The sequence below is a fragment of the Ursus maritimus genome, unplaced genomic scaffold, assembly GCF_017311325.1.
Source record: "Ursus maritimus isolate PB19 unplaced genomic scaffold, ASM1731132v1 scaffold_24, whole genome shotgun sequence".
Classification (NCBI taxonomy): domain Eukaryota; kingdom Metazoa; phylum Chordata; class Mammalia; order Carnivora; family Ursidae; genus Ursus; species Ursus maritimus.
Window position 1 is genome coordinate 23,271,784 of NW_024424897.1, and position 19,625 is coordinate 23,291,408.

At 42.2% G+C, this 19,625-nt stretch overlaps 1 protein-coding gene across 3 annotated transcripts; it reads right to left on the reverse strand.

Moving 5' to 3' along the window:
- Positions 1–926: 926 nt before the first annotated feature.
- Positions 927–19,625, reverse strand: CBX1 (chromobox 1). 3 transcript variants are annotated; one of them, XM_040640749.1, is made up of 5 exons: positions 19,398–19,625; positions 5,994–6,170; positions 5,326–5,503; positions 4,650–4,744; positions 927–2,400 (listed from the first exon to the last, which is right to left on the reverse strand). In XM_040640749.1, the coding sequence occupies exons 2-5, from the start codon at positions 6,131–6,133 to the stop codon at positions 2,256–2,258; spliced, it is 558 nt and encodes a 185-aa protein (XP_040496683.1). In that variant the 5' UTR covers positions 6,134–6,170; positions 19,398–19,625; the 3' UTR covers positions 927–2,255. The 3 variants fall into 3 exon arrangements, with proteins under 3 accessions (XP_040496683.1, XP_008686568.1, XP_008686575.1); XM_008688346.2 differs by lacking the exon at positions 19,398–19,625 and adding an exon at positions 14,810–14,964; XM_008688353.2 differs by lacking the exon at positions 19,398–19,625 and adding an exon at positions 9,519–9,621.

Sequence of the window (19,625 nt, forward strand, 5' to 3'; positions counted from 1 at the left end):
GGTAATCTCCACACCCAATGTGAGGGCTCGAACTCACAACCCCGAGACCAAGAATCGCATGCTCTTGGGGCGCCTGGGTGGCTCAGTAGTGAAGCGTCTGCCTTCGGCTCAGGGCGTGATCCCGGCCTTCTGGGATCGAGCCCCGGGTCGGGCTCCTCGGCTGGGAGCCTGCTTCTCCCTCTCCCACTCCCCCTGCTTGTGTTCCCTCTCTCGCTGGCTGTCTGTCAAATAAATAAAAATCTTAGAAAAAAAAAAAAAAAAAGAATTGCATGCTCTCCGACTGAGCCAGCCAGATGCCCCAAGGAGGCTTTCTGAAAAAAATATTTATGCATCAGTTTATTTTGGAACAAATGCTTCGTACTAGTGAGTAGAGCTGATTTGATCTCAGTGGAAATCCCGTTTTCCCTTTTAATAAATAACAAGAGACTAGTTCCATTCTGGCTCTAGAATTATAGGCAGAAAATGCCATTAAGAAAGTGGATGACATTTTAATTCAGTGATCAAACACGAGGCCAATTCCTGAAAATTTTAGAGTTGACTATTTAGCTAAGGTGACATAAGTCTACAAAATACATGAGTCAAGAACTAAACCTACCTCAAAAACCCATGTTTCCAAACATACCATGGTCTGGAAGTGCAAGCAGGTCAGAGTGCTAATCAACGAACTTGGGGCAATATGAAGACAGCATGACGTGACAAGCTTTACAATCTCTGGAGTAATCATAAATGTTCAACAAATATTTACTAAGTAAATAATGATGAGACTACTCAAAGATTCAGGCCAGGCATTAGATTTTCAAGCCTACAGCGTTAAAGAAATTAAGCCATCCAACTGTGGGAGTTGTTTCCTTATAGGCTGAGCCTGTAAGGTAATGACACGCAGGGAGGGTTTTGGTAACACTAATCAAGACAGAAATCAAAGATTATAAATCTATAGTTTTATTAAGACAAAAACTGACAATGTGGTATGAAGTTTACATTTAAACAAAGTTTCCACAGAAACCTAACACATGCCTAAAAAGATTTTACAATGAAGTTCTAGAATGCAGGTCTAGACGATGTCAAGAACTGATGGATCTCATGATTCAAGACAGCATTTTGGGTATTAATTCATTCTTAGGATTAAAAAAATTTTTTGTTTTGTGTTTTAAAGTGAACCACTGCCCCAGTATGAAAGTTTAATCTTCTCCTGAGACCAGAGCTTTTGAAAGCATTCCACTCTCGAAGTGATTCAATGAACTTGTGCTGTCAGTGACTGAACCCTGCCACCAATGATTTCAGAGTTCAAAGTTCAAATAACAAGCTCCAAGAGTTTTCCACCCTAAGAGCAGGGGCCCTTGTCTTTCTCTACTCTCCCACTTTCTATACTACCCTCTTCCCCTCCCCAAATACCTCAGCCAGTGGCGTGGATGGACAAGCTGATGTTTAAAACTTCATAACTGGAAAAGAAAGGGTCTTCTTATCAATTTCAAGAATTAGCACCTCTAAGACAGAACAATCCGCCTGTGTATACCATCCCCAAAATGGCAGCTTTGGTAATTTATTAACTAGCTTAGTCCTTTCTTGGGAACAGCATTAAGCTCAGGCAGGGAACACCTTGGCTTTTACGTTTCAGGCATTCACAGCTTTTAAACAGTCTCTCACAGTCCTCATTTAGGTTGCCAATGACATTTTTTTTGAAAAGGTAAAATATCCTGGACATAGAACCGAATCACCACAAGTTTGTTCTTTCCATTGTTTTACCATTTCCCCAATCAGGCCCCAAATTTTAACAAAAATGATCCTACTCATCTCCTTTCCTTCCCACCCCCAACCCTCCCACCCCCAAATGATACACCAGTAATAGCCAAAAACTACACACATGCTACGCTGTAAAAATGCAGAGTTAACACTATTGGGAAGAAGGCTGTGGGTTGTGGAGATGCGCTTTGAAGATCTACAGTACCTTTTGCTCTCCCACACACCCATTCTGCAAGTTCTGTCCTTCATGGAAGGCCCTTTGCCTTTCTCAGCAAAGTACAGAATGGGCTGCCTTGCAACACTTCTCTTCCTTCCCCTCCACTGGGATGGGTGTGCAAACTACACAGCATGGAAAGGCTTTAAAGCACTTGGGCTGCTGTAGGGCACAGAAACGATACTTGCTCTTCAAAGGACATCTTCTCAAGCCACCTCTATGGTGTCAAGACAAGTAGAACTCCTTCCCTCCCCACTTGAAACCCACAGTCAGATGTGACAGGGGCAGGTACTCAGGAGACTTAATTCTTGTCATCTTTTTTGTCATCATCCTCCGAGGGGTAAGAATGCCACGTCAGCCTTTCCTCATAGAAGGATATGACCACCTGTGGGCACTTGACATTGGCTTCCTTGGCAGGGACTAGGTCAGCCTCATCAGAGTTTTTCCTGCAGAACAAAGCAGAGACACCTTGAGACCAGGTGCTGGTGGTCTCCTAACTTGGATGACAAAAGGGATAGGGCTTTAAAAGTATTAATTCCAGAAGAGTAGCCTAGGGAAGGGTGATAACATGGCCCAAGCAGCATTTAGTCAAGTGACATCCTCAGAGATCTTCTGTTGAAAATCCTCTCTGGGTATTTTTGTTAAAACCTAAGTCACTTAACTCAGTCCATCACATCTGAACCTCTGGGCAAGGCCAGAAAAAAAAAAAAAAAAGAACATGACTCTCAGATTCCTGGAGGGCAGAAGAGAAGCTTCCACACTCTTCGAAAAGCCATTACCCCAGCTGCCAAGAGCCCATGGAGAGATCTCGGCTTTGTAGTAGAATTTAATACCAGATCGGATAGTAAGATTTAATACCAATAGTAAGATTTAATACCACTGACTCTAGCCAATGCAGGTGGACACGTTCTCATTGACTCATAATTACACTGTTTAACATTACCAAATGCCATGCTCACACAGACATTCCACAACTCCCAGGTGCTTTGAAATGGTGCTTCAACACTGGGAAGTAGAAAATAAGGGACTGTTACATAATTCTTTGTATTTTTCTGGATTTTAAAATGGTCTCAAAATTTGAAAATCACATACAAGAGACTTAGAAGTAAGGCCACTGGGAATCTCCCAAATGGGAGCAGTAGCGTTAGGGCAGGTGGCAGTTGTATGATGGGGTCTCTGATGAGGCACCACCCAAAACTTCCAGAACTCAGCAACAGATAAACCAAAGCCAGAGAGCCCGGGAACCAGGGTTGACTAAGCGGGTAAGGTATGTTTTTGAACAGTGCACTGAAGAGAACGGGAGGGAACAGTAGTATACTGGTATGGGAGCCTGAAGCAGACAATAAAAACAACACCCTCTGAGGGAAGGTCAGTCAGTTCACAGCGAAGAAGTATTTGCTATTTTGGAAATGGACAAGTATCTCAACTTTCCAGGAAAATCACCTTAAAATGAACTTGGTTTTATCGTCAATATCCAATCTTTTTATCTTAACCTGTAGAGTTACATTCAGGTATAATCTTTACAAACAGCAGTAATTCAACCAAAGGAGTGTAATCTTAAACAATACGGAAACAGTACTGTAACTCAGACTGGTCACATGCACACAGAGAAAATATACTGCAGTTGCACTATAACTCCTGGTATCAATCTTTTCCCCCCAGATGCACACCTTAAAAATGAACTTTTCTCCTATAGGCTAGCGATAAATCAGCTAAAAGGTCAGATTCAGCGAACATCTAGGGAACGCAAAATACAAAAACAGAGTTTCACCTAACTGTGACATAGGCTTTCAGTAGTGTCGAAGTTAGGCCTCTCTGGCCACCTTCTAAACCAGAGGAATTAGTATAGATAGGAGTTTCAGAGAAGGTTCTAGACTGACAAAAGGACAAAACCCTTAGAATACTGCCTTAATTGGCAAAAGTTTACAATCACTCACTCCTAATTTATATTTTAAGGACAATGATTGAGACCCACTTGGGAGGGAAAAAAAGCACAAGTATTTTTCAACAAGCAAGAAAAAGAAAGAAAGCCTTCCTTTTGGACAGAGAATAGGGATATTTTACAGAATTTGGGGTTAATTACAGTTCTTGTAATTCTCAAGACAACTGTTTTCATTAGTCTGTTTCGTGGAGTATTACTACCATTGGTATAACGTCTAATGAAAAAAGATAGCCTTGCTCTCTGCTCAGTTATAGTAAAAGGGACTTGCTGACCCCTACTGGCTGATCCTGGAATTACAGAATCTGCACAAAGTGGAAAGGCTCTAACGCTCAAGGACAAAGGGAAGAGCTACAGAAATTCTTAACTAACCCTGAGAAGTTAACAGAACTACTGATCCTGGGGCCAGCCCGATCTTAGGAGGCAGTACAAGGGGAGGGTGGGTCATCACATTTCATTTTTTCCCTCTTCATTTACATAAGTGAAATGTGATCCTTCCCCATACCTTCTCCATTCTGGATTTTCTCCCACCTCCTAAAAAACCGGGCAAAGATCGGAGAATCCTAAGGGCCCCTACCTGTAACTCATGAGTCCGGGCTGGCAGTCAGGCCGAGGGTCACTATCGAAGGACTATGCCATCTTTAAAGATTTCACACTTGGGCGACTGGAATTTCGAAGGTCCAGCTCTTTTCCTCTGGCATGGAACAGATGGGAAGAAGAAAAAAAACCACCACACAGAGCCACTGGCAGACTCACCATTTCATCAGGAACATGAGTTCTCCACTGGAGTCTGTAGCTCCAATAATCCGCTCTGGCTCCAAACCCCGGGCAAAGCCTCGTGGCTTTTCTGACTGTAAAAACCAGATGGATGGAACAACTTTAATTGTATGGGACTGTTACCCACACTGCAGCCAGTCCTGCTTCTCCGATTAATATGATCACACTCTTGTCAGTAGTTCACCAATACCTTGGCTCCAAGTCACAGGCCTTTTTGCATCCTTCTGAGTGATTCTTCCATCAAGGTCTTGAGGTTCCCCATATGTAAAAAGGGACATACATCTCAAGCAAAATAAATTTCCACAACTGTTTCTTCACCCTCAGAAGATAACTTAAGGTATTGAATAGATGAACACAGCTATCTCACACCTATCATGATTACAACACTGAAAACCATCCATCTACAAGCAAGAATTTACTTGTACTTATTATTCTTGCACCTCAGATAAAATAAGCATAGATTATGTGGCTTTACCAGAGTTAACCCCCAAATGCTCTGTAAGCATTAGCCTAAGATTCCAGAAGGAATGAGAGATGGCTGCTGAGGTCCCAGAAGCAGCTAAATAAAAGTGCTTAAATTTAAAAATTAAAAGGGCTTTCAGCTTCTTTGACAGCAGTAGGAATTCTGGGCTAGTAAAAATTCTTCTCCCCTTACCTCTTCTTTCTTCTTCTTTGGTTTGCTTTCTTCTCCCTTATCTTCAGAATCAGAGTCAGCTTTGCGTTTGCCTCCCTCTGATTTATCTGTCTCATGTGCTGTTTTCTGTGACTGTAGAAACTCGGCAATGAGATCAGGGCAATCCAGGTTCTCTTCTGGCTCCCACGTGTTATCCTCACTGAAACCAGAGGGCACAGTGAGTCACACTTTCCACTCAAAGTTAGCACACTCATACTAAGGAGACGCACAGGATGACGAGAGCTGGTGTCCTTGGAAAAGAGGAGTTAACGATAATGAGTAACCAGATTTTGTCCAAGACCAAGAACTTGGTAACGCTGAAATTTCTTGGCGGGACGGGGGTGGTGGTGGTGGAATGGGGGACTTTTTAATACAAATTGAAAGCTTAGAAACTTGCCTTCTTCAAAGGAAAATTACTCTTTGCATACTTGAATCAGTCTAAAGCTGCACATACAACTGCTTCTCAGCAATCAGTGTCTTGCATTATAGCACTTTGTACATGTAGGTATTTTTCCTAATTAGACTATCAGCCATGAAGGCCAGGCCTGGGTCACACTACCCATCGAGCACCCTAGGCCTTGCACGTTACTGGACTCCTGAGAAACAGTCAGTGACTGAATGAATGGGTTCCCCAGGTTAATGACACTTACTCTGAGAACCCCTTCCACTTTAGGAGGTACTCCACTTTGCCCTTTACCACTCGACGGTCAAGAACTTTTTCCACCACGTACTCCTCTTCCTCCTCTTCTAGCACCTCTTCCACTTTCTTCTTGTTTTGTTTCTTCCCCATAGTGCCCGCCAGCTTTCTGGTCTAAAGGGTGACGCTGCTAAAGTGATAAAATAAAAAGGGCGTTAGGGCATACTTTTCTTGGTAGGTGAATATTTGGATGGTTAGAAATCCAGGGACATCACTAACTTTAATAGCATATGCTGCTTATATTAAGTGTTCTGACTATTCGGCTTCAGTATAAAATAAAGTTTTCTGATATATTCAGCTAGAAAGTTAGTGCATAAACAGCCCCAACCAATCTCATAGCAAAACTCTCTTCCTGCATATCCACTTAAAACTTTTATACCTAAGTTTTTTTTTTTTTTTTAATTTCATTTATTTGCGAGAGAAAGAACAAGCAGGGGGAGCGGCAGGCAGAGGGAAAAGCAGGCTTCCCACTGAGCAAGGAGCCTGATGTGGGACTTGATCCCAAGACCCTGGGATTATGACCTGAGCTGAAGGCAGACACTTAACCAACCAGATGCTTAACCACCCAGGCGTCCCTATTCTTTCTAAGTTAAAAAAAGTTCCCAATATCCCTTTTACCACAGAGCATGGTATCTAAAATATTAATTAAATTGGGGGCTCCTGGGTGGCTCAGTTGGTTAAGCGTCCAGCTCTTGTTTTCAGCTCAGGTCATCATCTCGGGGTTGTGACACTGAGCCCTGTGTCTGTCGGATTCTCCACTCAGCGGGGCATCTCCTTCTCTCACACACTGCCTCTGCCCTTCTGCCCTGCTCGTTCTCTCTCTAAAATAAATCTTTTAAAAAATAAAGTATTAATTGAAAGCAAGGCTTCTAAAAATAATGTACACACACCAGACTTATATACGTATAACCCTCTGATCCATACTTCCGTATCACTGGACTTCAATTTTTACAGTGTGAAGTAGCTTGTCCTATTTACCAAACATCTGGCTTAATTTTTCCCCATTTCTTTGCATCGTTAAAACACCTCTCCTGAGTCTCCAAAGGTTCTTTAAGCAGTCTTTTCTGAACGCCACCAATGATTTACAATTTGAAAGTTTGTTTCTTTTTTTTTTTTTTTAAAGATTTTATTTATTTATTCGACAGAGATAGAGACAGCCAGCGAGAGAGGGAACACAAGCAGGGGGAGTGGGAGAGGAAGAAGCAGGCTCATAGCGGAGGAGCCTGATGTGGGGCTCGATCCCAGAACGCCGGGATCACGCCCTGAGCCGAAGGCAGACGCTTAACGACTGAGCCACCCAGGCGCCCCAGAAAGTTTGTTAGTTTCTTATTCTACTTAGTTTATTTCTGAGGGGGAGAAAGGCTCATAAAAATGCCAGAATGACCACAAAATCCTCTAGACTGGAACACTGCAATAATCTGAAAAATGATAGGAAAAAAAGAGACAGTTATCACAGATAATAGAACCTAAGTTTATTCTTTTGTAAAATACATCTTCAGGCTGGGTGACTTCTAGTGCTTCAATTTTAGTCCTCTATAAATCTATTTTTAGTCCTTCAAATACCACAACCCTTGACTGCTGGTAGGCTTAAAGCCATTTGTTTACCAATTTGTGTCAGTAGGTGGCGCCATAAGATATCAATACAACAAAAGTGAGCTACAAAACTGGCCAAAACCTACAAATTGATAAATCACAGTTGCCCACAATGAGATACAAAGAATCAAGAGTATGGAAGATAATCCAAGCCAAGACAGTAGTTATTACCATGTCTGAAATTCAAGGCAACGCTGATTTGGGGTTAAACGGGTTGTTATTAGCATCCTTAAGAAAGGAAGTCTTACTTAACCTAAGTAGAAATTCTTCTAAATATACTTTAAAACTGGCATGTACAGATTTTTTTTTTAAAAGTCCATCTACAGATCATATGAAATATAACAATTTTTCATCAAAGTCAGGATCATCATATGAATCCGTTCATTATCCATAGAAGCTTTGGTTTATACCCGGAGATATTCCCATGTCCGCATATATGAGCAATGCTTACTTCTGAAACATTTAACTATACTAGAAAATCCAGACACTGCTGGATACTGGATATTCAAGACAGCAAGACATGGTTCCTGCTTTTCTGATGCTTAATGTCTGAAAAGAAAAAAGCAAACACCACTTCCATTTAAAGTTATTCTGACCTTTTTTTTTTAAGATTTTATTTATTTATTTGAGAGAGGGAGAGCACAAGCAGGGGGAGTGGGAGAAGCAGGCTTCCCAGTGACCAAAGAGCCCAATGTGGGGCTAATTCCAGGATTATAACCCGAGCGGAGGGCAGACGCTTAACTGACTGAGCCACCCAGGCACTCCAGGTATTCTGAACTTTTGGAGAGTGGCACAAAACAATGTTTTCTGAAGTGCTTTTAGTGTGGTCTAAGGCAAAACCCAAGGCCCCTGTCCACAGAGGGATTCAGAACAGTTCTCAGGCGAGAGGCATCTTTTCAACACTCTTCCTCTCCACTTACATACTGAAGAATCTCCTTTGCTTTTCCTTCCCTCCCCAACCTCTCTTATCTTTTAGAGAAAATGCCACACAAAGCTTCCCTTCCTTCTTTTACTGGTCAGACTAACCAGTAGAGTGAATGTAATCTGGCTAATTCTTGGCCAGCTTCATTGTGGCTCTGATTCAGAGGCTGTGTGCGCTTCCTTCTGGAGGGAGATGCTTTCAGGTTTTCAGAATTCTGACTGCCATATGACAAGTGTTATTTTATGAGGAAAGAAAAATTTAGTTTTCCTTTTGGACAAATGCAGTTGTGTTTCCTCCCAAGAACAAGTGCTATTCCTTGCTTCCTTCCGCTATGAGTAGAAGGAGTAAGCAAGATTCATCCTCAGTCTTTGGTTAACGTGTGGAGAAAAAGAAATTGACAATCACCTTTAGATAACAAAGGGTACCACAACTCTCTACATTAATTTGGACTTGGAAATTGGAAGATATCCCTTTCTCAATAGTTGGAAGGAAAACAATGGGTTACAGACAATCCAAAAACAGTAACTGTCCCCTAATAATCCCTCTACCAAGTAATTAAGAAAGTAAAGGAAAGGCATTCTATCATCATGACTTCAAAATTCAGAGCTATTCAAGGCCCTGTGTTAGCTACATTAATAGCTGTATTTGTCTTACACCCAAAAAGCAGCAGCACTGCATACTGCCCACCGATGCTGCCGCTATGAACCAAGAGGACCAGGGCAGCTTCTGGCTTGCCTCTAGCTACTGCAGGCTTCCTCTCCCTGTAACATTAGCCTGGTCCCAAGGAGGAAGAGTCAAGGAACAAAGAAAATATCCTTTAGGGTAAGTAAAGAAAACCCCCCAAATGGGGAAATCTAAAGTGAGACCTCCTGATTTTCTTTACTCAACTCACTGTCTTAAGAGCAACTCAAAAAAGTGAAGAATGTAGAAAACAGACTCCTGCCTCTCTCTGAGCTTTCTTACCTGGCTCATCCCAGCATCCACCTCAGGTACCAGATTCTTTATATTGGAGATTCTCAGCCCGGCTTTCCAACTTGAGTTTTCCCCTTATTTATACGTAGCTCTCTAGGGTCTTGAATAAGCTGTTTGTCAAAATCAGTGAAGTAGATTAAAAATGCAACCCACTCTTTCTATAGAATCTAGCACTGTCAGAAGAGCCAAGAGCCCCCTTAAATATTACAATGTGCCAATTCTCAGTTTCCAAATGGATTATGTTTTAAGATTTTATTTATTTATTTATTTATTTAATTTATTTTTAAGATTTTGTTTGTTTATTTGACAGAGAGACAGCCAGCGAGAGAGGGAACACAAGCAGGGGGAGTGGGAGAGGAAGAAGCAGGCTCCCAGCGGAGCAGGGAGCCCAATGTGGGGCTCGATCCCAGGACCCCGGGATCACGCCCTGAGTTGAAGGCAGACGCTTAACGACTGAGCCACCCAGGCGCCCCCCAAATGGATTATTTCAAGAGAAACCTCCTTTCCCTGAATATGGCAGCCTCCAAACACTAGCAGGGACATCCAGAAGGAGGACTCTCAATTGGAATTGGTTGGCAATGAAAGCCTGGCAAGGAAATCTCAAAGTAACTCAAATCAATGTAGCAGCACAATGGAAAAATGCCTTTCATCAACACAATTTGCCACTCCCCCCAAGCATCCTGGCAGCCAAATTATGGCATCAAAAGTGCCATAATCATTGAACAAAGGGTCAAAATTTATGACAGAACATCACAAGAGGTGTACGCAAGGGCGAACTGTTCTGGATTAACTCAGAAATCTTAGTCCTTGGACAAATCTCCTTAAGGCTTATCCCGATGTTGTAGACAAAAAAACCTAGAGTTAACGTAAGCCACTATAACTTTTATCTAAATATTTACTGAGGGGGGCACCTGGCTGGCTCAGTCGGTAGAGCGTGTGACTCTTGATCTTGGGATTGTGAGTTTGAGCCCCACTTTGGGTGTAGAGAGGACTTAAACAAACAAACAAACAAACAAATTTACTGGGTCAGCTGCATTTTAAGCTGCCTAGAAAAATACACTTACATTGAAATTTAGTTTACAAAGTGCTACCTCATTTGATCCTATGAAACAAGCCATTCAGATGTTATCGACACCTCATAGATAACACAACATTTACACACAATAAATCACCTAAAGTCACACAGTAAACAAAGAGCATAGCACCTGAGGAAGGACATCTAGCAAGGCTGAGCTAAATAGCCCTGCTGCACACACAGAGCTGGGAGCTAGCCACACACTTGCAGGGAGACTTCCCTTCAGCCTCCACAAGGACAGGACAGAGATTTCTTTAAATGTACCCTCCCTACACTTTGTCATTAGTAAATAAGGAAGTGACTGATAATGATTTTCTTTCAGAAAAGACCTTGTAAGGCATGGCATTAAAAAACCAATGATTCTTAATTGGTTACTGGAATACAAAGGTATTCAGTTAATTAAATCGGCAGGCAGTAACAGAGCCTTGGTCGGTAGTGCCCCAGCAAGTCTTTGGAGTCTTAAATTGACACATGCTAGACGGTGCAGAAATTCTGAGGTTAAATACCTACACCAAGTAGGCTAGAGAACTAAGAAAATGCCAATTTTAAGAAACCAAAATTCATCTAGAGCGTCCCGATGAATACAGGGATGGTGTAAATCTGAAACAAGAGTCATGAACTCATAGCTCTTTCAAGAGGGAAAAAAAAAAAAAAAAAAAAAAAGCACTGTCCCTTCTCCCTACACCCCCTCCGCCAGGAGGTTAGAAGCTAGAAAATAGAGAGGTACGATGCTACCTGAAAGCAGAAGGTGGTACAGTATCAGATGCAAGAGAAGGTATTTTGTTTTTGAGGAGCTGGTACTGATTTCTTGCCAGCTTGAAAGATCAAATTCCAGATGTCAGGACAGGTAACAATCACAGACCTCTGAAACCAAAGCACCAGGGCTTTGAGCTAAATGCTAAGCTACATTCAGAATGTTGGTCTGGTGAGGTGACCATCTTTACTAAGAAAGAATTCACAGGAAAGCAGACCTTGAGTAGAGAGCTTTCACCCATAGAAGAATCAGAATCACCCACGGAGTTCACAGACACCCAGATTCAATGACACAGAAAGTAGGGTGTGCATTATTTTTAAGAAATACTGTTTTTCTGTTATATAATACATGTGTTCATATTCAATTACAAAAATATTTAATGTATCAAAAGTTCCTTGGCCCAAAACCTATTAAAGTCTGTTCTCATTCTTCTATACATAAATACAGATATACACTAAGTGAAAAGAGATTATTACAGTTCTACAATTTGCCTTCTTATAGAACGTAGTATATCTCTGACACTGCTCCATATAGATCTCCATTCATAACAAGCTGCATAGTATTCCACATTGTAAGCACACATCATACTCTAACCATCACCTAGTGATGAAAATTTGGGTTGTTTCCAATTTTCTATTATTACAAACAATATTGCATTGACCATGGCATCTGCATCCTCAAAAGCTCCTTAGGTGATCTGTGTGACTCTTGATATCAGGGTCATGAGTTTAAGCCCCACGCCGGGCATACAGTTTACTTAAAAATAAATAAATAAATAATAATATAAAATTAAAAGCTCCTTAGGTGATTTGATGCATATCCCTGGATAAAAGCCATTTGCTATAAGAGGACTGGCAGAAACTACATTCCTCAGGTGAAATGACACACATTATTACAGACATAAATCAATTCTTAGAGTCAGCTAAAAGGCAGGCGAACATTTTACTTTCTTCACAGAATTAAGAATAAGATTGGAGCAATAAACTGATGCTCTTGCAAACAAGACCTCCTCTGTATCACATTCAGCATTATTCAATCTGGACCTTTTCCGCACTAGCAGTGCAATCAGAAGAGTACTGCCTGAAAGATCCTCACAGTTCCTTTCACCAGAAGAAAGCTAGTAGGAGGACAAAATGGTATCTTTCCTGTCCCTACCGCTCAAAACTACTTTATGCCTATAGGAAGTTTTATATTTACTAAATAATTTCCTAATAAGTAAAAAAAAAAAATAGGCATAACAACCCTCATGGGATTCCTGAGGTGAGCTTTTATAACCTTCTGGTATTATCTGTCTATATATTTCCAAATATGTCCTATTTCATTAGATTATTTACTGCTTTAAGCTTAAAGATAGCTTTCTGAAACCCAATGCATTAGAACTCAATAACAAAACAGCACTTCCATCCTGTGAGTATGGCTGAAATTCATGGCTACGTTTTTAAAACTGGAGAGCAGCTCCAGAACACACTCAAGAAGAACCCAGATCTGGCTGTTACAAAGGAACCAATAATTACGAAACAGAGAAACTAAGATCTCATTTCTAGACGACCAAGACAGAAGAGCTGCCAGAAACTGAAAAATCACACTTCGTATACCTGAAGTGTATGAATTTCTTGTGCTCTTCCTTTTATCTGGCCCGCACAGGAAAATAAAGTTAACAACGCCCCTGTAGTAACTGGCAAAAGGAATATATCTTCCTATCAAGAAAGATAAGATAGGTGAGAAAGGAAATAAATTCTGAATACAATGGAAAACTTCAACAAACGGTTTATTTGTGAAAAGAACTTTAAGATTTCTGAAAATCAGTATAAACACCAAAAATCAGTTTTGATAATCCAAACAGTAAAGCTCTGTACCAAACTTCAGAAATTGTGATTTCAGGCTCAACTTTTACATATTAACTTTTTAAAAAAGCCAATTAAATGAACAATGGTCTAAGAATTCATAGTGCGTTTACTGAGCTCAGGACAAAGTGACAACCATCCTTGACTTCTCTCCACTCATCCTCCACATCTAGCCTCTTACTAAATCCTATTGAGTTTGTATCTTATATTTTTCTTTCTTTCTTTTTCTTTCTTTCTTTCTTTCTTTCTTTCTTTCTTTCTTTCTTTCTTTCTTTCTCTTTCTTTCTTTCTTTCTTTCTTTCTTTCTTTCTTTCTTTCTTTCTTTCTTTCTCCCTTCTCCTTTCCTTTCTCTTTCTCCCTCCCTCCCTTTTTCTTTTCCTTCCTTCCTTCCTTCCTTCCTTCCTTCCTTCCTTCCTTCCTTCCGTAAATATCTTTCAATTCATACATTTTTCTAGGCCTACTACTTCCATCCTATTGCAAGCTAACATCATCTCTTGCCTGGGTAACTCCCAACCTGATGCTGTCTCAATACTAGCCACTCATTTAAAATGCAGATCTCTTGGGGTGCCTGGGTGGCTCAGTCGTTAAGCGTCTGCCTTTGGCTCAGGGCGTGATCCTGGGATCCTGGGATCGAGCCCCCATCGGGCTCCTCTGCTGGGAGCCTGCTTCTCCCTCTCCCACTCCCCCTGCTTGTGTTCCCTCTCTTGCTGGCTGTCTTTCTCTCTGTCAAATAAATAAATAAAATCTTTAAAAAAATGCAGATCTCTTCATATCATCATCTGTGAGCATCTGAGCTGAAGACCACTACACCTAACCCATCAATCACAATTACCTTGCCCTTTGACCCATTCTTTCACTTGACTGCTTCCCTTACCTAAAATGTCTCGATCAGGAGCTTCCGTGAGGCCCAGACTAGGTTTAGGTTATTAATTCTTCCTAGGAACACCCTCCTACAGTATTCATCATTTAACAATTATCTATTGGATACCTACTATGTGTAAGGTGCTAGACAAAGGGGGTGAACAGGAGAGACAAAAATCCCTTTTCTCTTAGAATTTATATTCTACTGTGGACGAGCTGAGCATGAGTGGGAGTATGTGCACGCATACATGTGCAGGCAGAGCAGGACACAGATAATACGCAAGAAGGTATTAGTGATAAACGCTATAGAGGAAGTACCTTTAGACTAATTAACATTTAAACAGAACCCCAATGACAAGGAGACAACTTCGCAAAAACCAGAAAAACACACCAAATTAAGGGAATAGTTGGTTCAAAGTCCTAAAGTGAGAAGAGCTTGCTTTATCTGAGGAACAGAAATGTGACCAGGTAGAAGTAGCGAGACTAAAGGAGTGGCCAGTAAGGACCAGATGATAATTATTGTGCGTATCACTCCCCACATCACTACTCCTTTTACCTAGCTCCTTTTTCTATTCCTTTTTTCCTTCTGCCTCTTTTGCCTCTAGCTTAGGTTTAAGACCTTGGCCTTAATGACCATAAAAGTTTATAACTACAGCTCCTCCAGCATTTAATACTATCTATTTAAAACCAAATAAAATCAATAAGCATTTACTAAAAGGCTGGGTGGAATATAGGGCGACCAACTCACTCTGGCAAAAGCACTGAGAGTTCCGCGTTGAAGGGACCCTCTCACACCCAGACGAATGAAGATGTTTGTTCAGGCCAGCAGGATACACAGCCACGCAGGCAGCACAGGATTTTGAGAATCCCTTAATGGTAAGTCATAACAACATAATAATAACTAAAATTTACGGAATACTCAAAACTTAATGATATAAAGGCATTCAGTCCTCAGGGGAACTCTATTAGACCCATTTCACAAATGAGAAAACTAAGGCTTACGAATTTCCAAAGCCTCCAGAGCCAGGCCTGAAAGATAAAAACATACAATGCAAGTTGAACTTTATTTCAATAAGAGAAATGTTAAGAGTATATAATAATTAGCAAAAGAAACATAAGCAAGAATAAGTAGCCACAAAAGCACTACAGGAGCTTGGAAGAATAAATGGCTAGGGTGATTAGGAAAGGTTTTGAAAAGTTGGGATTGAAGCCAGGCTCCAACAGCATATGAAAAGGTGGATTGAAGAGGGCAATTTGGCCCAAGGAACAGTTGTGAACAAAAGCAGTGAGGCACGTCTGAGGTAGACGGTGTGTAAACCAGTTTGGGTGGAGTAGACTGAATAGGAAAGTGGTGGGTAACTGCTAAATAATTTTCTACAAGGTCCCTCCTCCTTAAAACAAAAACCAATTCCTCAGTGCATCATCTAACACCCTTTCGTTCCAACCATTTCCTACTTCTACTCCCTCACAAAACCTACACTCCTGTCAAAACTATAACCTGAACACATCCTGCACATTTCTTCCATGCAAGGCTTTGCTCATTATTAAGAAGTTAAGTGTTCCTGTCCAACACCAACAGTCAAAATCCTAGCCATCCTTCAAGACCGACCTTAAATGCTACTTCTTCCATGAAGCTTCTCCAACCTAGTCAAATATTATTTCTCTTTTCCTTGTGGTTCCTTAACCATTTTGTTTCTATTTTTACTCAGACACTCAATTAAAGGCAGGTCGGAGCCCTGTGTAATGTGTTGAACCTTCCTTGTATGGACAGTAACGATAGATGTCTCAGACTCCAAAAATCAGGGAACAGAAGTCCAAAGCTGTTAGCGTTTTAGAAAATGATCAGCAAGAGGAATTCCATCTGCAAGCCCAAAATGGCAAACAAGAAAGCAGCACTCCCTTCCTGAGCATTAGCAACTACATACCAGTAATCAAAAGGCAGGTGAAGGCATGTGTGGTATATACTTCATTTGTAGTCCTCTTGACTCATGTTTCTAAACTGCTGTTAGTCTGTTAGCTAGGGCTGTTGGGGAGGCAAATGCTTTCCAGATGGAAAACTTTACTGAGTAGAAAACAAGAATTCGTGCCACATACCCAGTAAGCAGGAGTTTCATTTTTAAAGGAATACCTGCCCCTGAATTCCAGGACCAGGACTAGAATACTGGTGTGTTAATAAAATTAGAATTTTATCTGAGATGTGTCCAGAAACTTGGCTAACCCCTTTCAGTATGCTGATGTGGATGAACTGAGACACACAGCTTTGGGTTGGGGGGCCACAAGGATGTACAAACATTAGTAGAACACAGTAATAAATCTGAAGCAAGTCTTTTAGTTTAAGAGGAAATAAAAATGATTAGAGAGCTAGACCAGAACTGGAATTAAAAGCAGAGACCAAAGCATTCACAGATAACAAAAACAAAACCAGAGTATTGACACTAACCTCTCAAATACCACAGTTTGGTTAGGCCCTCAATGTGTTAGCTATTATTAAAGAGAAAGGCACAGTTTCACTGACAAATTAGGTAGCTCCTTCTTGGTCAGCAAATCATGAAAGCTAAAGGCAATAAAGATTTAATACAAGTTATTCAATTCAAATACTGACATGATCTGAATTTTGTCCATATTTGAATAACTTCTGCAATTAACCTTGGAAAGGCTATTCAGTTTTTCAGTAGACATCACTACCTGGAAACACTATTTATTTAACTTAATGCAAAGAACCCAAAAGATTTTTCAAGATACTTTCAAACAAAATATTCGAACTACAGCTTGCTGTTGAAACCCAGGACACGGGGCTTCTCCCAGACCTTGCCTAGGTATTTAAAATTGTCACTTGCACAATCTACATATCAAGGTGAGTGTATTAAAAACAGAGGCTACGGGGCGCCTGGGTGGCTCAGTCGTTAAGCGTCTGCCTTTGGCTCAGGTCATGATCCCAGGGTCCTGGGATGCAGCCCTGCATTGGGCTCCCTGCTCCGCTGGGAGCCTGCTTCTTCCTCTCCCACTCCCCCTGCTTTTGTTCCCTCTCTCGCTGGCTGTCTCTCTGTCAAATAAATAAATAAAATCTTAAAAAAAACAAAAACAAAAAACATAGGCTACAACAAGCATGCCAAAGGCAACAGGTATGGTCTGCCCAATGTCACTGATCAAAGACAGGAAAGCTAATTATTTAAGCGCACATTAATTCATTCTGCTAGTACACGGAATTCTAATAAAGGACCTCAAAGCTATATCCATTCATTCAACAATCGGAACGACCTATGTGCCAGACATTTAGAGTAACAAGAGGCAGAGCCCCATCTTATGTGAGCTCATATACTTGCCATTAGTGTTTTGTTCCAAAAACTCTTCAGAGAAATAACCTATAAAATGAAAATCTATCAAGTCTAATGCACGATCTGTTATACCACCAGAGGTAGTATATAAAAAAGGTGAGATTCTGATGGAGAAACTACTAGAAAAACGACAAAAATGCATCAATTCTTTTTAAATTTAAGGTATGTACTCAAAAAGAAACATTTTCCTAGTCTCTAAAATGGGCACAAGATATGATGGTTGCTTTTTATTTTTTTAAGTTTATTTATTTGTAAGTAATCTTGTAGGGCTTGAGCTCAGGACCCAGAGATCAAGAATCACATGCTCTTCTGACTGAGCCAGCCAGGAGCCCCTATTGAATGGCTGCTTCTTTTCAGATGTTTGGTTAGAAAATTATCAGTATCCTGCAGTTAAAAAAGTGGAAGGCTAGGGTATCCTTACTTGGTCCCTTTCAACCAAGAAGCTAGAAGCACCAGGCTACACACTATTTACATCTTTAATGAAAAAACAATTTAGGCTACAACAGCCAATGAAGAAAAATGTCACCAAAGGGAAAATTGGAAATGAACGAGGATCCTGAACCTTTCCCTAAAGCTTTATTAAGGTGTTTCCCAACAAGTTTCCCACTCAATCATACTACTTACAATATAAATGTCTGCACGCACCTAGGGAGGAACACAGGCACTAATTGCCCCATTGTATTCATGCTTCCATTCCAAAACCTTGGACTTTTTCAGAGCTATTCCAAACTGCTGACAGGATTCTTAATACAACTGAGGAGGGTATCTTACTTACCCCTGGCCTGAGTTTCCCCTGTAACTGATCTTTTTGTAAACTCCGCCTCAATCGAGTTAAACCAATACAAGTCTGCATATAAGGCCATCCATGAAAAACCATCATCTGAAGCTTGGAGGAAGTATTGCTCATTTTGTATTCAGATTTTCCAACAACAAAGAAAGGCTGGCTAAAAAAATCACAAGGGCCTAAGAAAGAAATCTCACGAACTCACATTTCCTCTTTGTCTCCCCATTTCCCACATCATCTCACAATCTCGCTCACTAACTTAATTCCTTAAGTATGAACTCATCTACACGCTTCTACCATTTCACTGTCCTTTGTGACCAGTGACGATCCCAGATAAAAACTTACGGAACTGAATCAAAGCGAGCGCGGCACTTGGACTTTTCAACTCCGAGAAGGAATCAAAGAGTGAAGGCAGTAGAAAATCCGGGAGAGGGAAGAAATCTTGTTTTTGTCCTTTCTTCACACGTTTTTCTTACAGCCTCCCCACCGTGAGGACCCATCAGGAAGCAAAGACGGCCAGTTTTCCCCTTTCACTCCTTACAGAAACACTCTCGGCGCCTCCGCCCTACTTACCCTAACAGCTCCTCCCCCTCGAGAGCAAGCTTGGCACAGAACCGCCCCTCCCTCTCCTAGCCCCCTCTCCAGTTTAACCAACAGGTCTCCTTTCCGAGTCGCACACCTTGGGATGCCCAGCCCCCTCGACAATTTCCTCGAAGTAACTTCTCCTTAGCTCCGCGAGCGAAATCCCGCCCGCAGCCCCGGCCGGACCAACATTCTCAGGCTGCGTTCGAAACCGAGGGTCTCGCAGCCGTCAGCCCTCCCCACGCATGTCCAAGCATCAGGACTGCCCGGCCTGTCCCCCTTCCCCATTTACTCAAGTGTTTCCTCCCCAGCCCAATCCGGCAGCCGCCCACCCAACCCACGTAGCATTGTCTTGTCTACCCAGGCCCCGAGGAGCGACCCGCCAGTGCTCGGCCCACCCCGAATCGCCTCTGTCTTGCGCTCAGAGTACGCCGCCCGCCCCGCCCTCTCCATCCTTCTCGCGCCCGGCGCCCGACCCCCTGCACCCGGCGGAGAGCTCCGCGCGGGAAAGGCGCGGAACCGGGGGCATTCCCCGCTCCCCAGCCTCCGCCGCAAGCGCGCGCGGCCCCTCACCCAGGGCTCCCGCCGCCGCCGCGCGCTCCCCCCTACTTCCCCGCCTCTAGCGGGCTCTTCACCTCAGAGCAGCGCCCAAGAGCCCAAGAGGAATCGGTGCCGCGCTAATGGCGCGTCGCGTCTGGCCGGCCGGGGGAGTGGCGCCCAGAAAAGCAACAAGCCGGTGGCCGCTGTCGACCCCCTCACTGAAGCGGCGTACCGCAGGCCCCGGCCAACGGCCCTCCCCTCAGCCGAACAAAAGAGCCTCGCACTCGGCGCTGCCCGCCGCCCGCACCGCGCAGGCGCGACGA

Coding starts and splice junctions, on each gene's coding strand:
- CBX1 (XM_040640749.1), bottom strand. CDS start 6,133: ATGGGGAAGAAACAAAACAAGAAGAAAGTGGAAGAGGTGCTAGAAGAG. Junction 4,745..5,325: donor CAAAGAAGAAGAAAGAAGAG/GTAAGGGGAGAA, acceptor TGGTTTTTACAG/TCAGAAAAGCCACGAGGCTT. Junction 2,401..4,649: donor CTCATGTTCCTGATGAAATG/GTGAGTCTGCCA, acceptor TTTGTTCTGCAG/GAAAAACTCTGATGAGGCTG.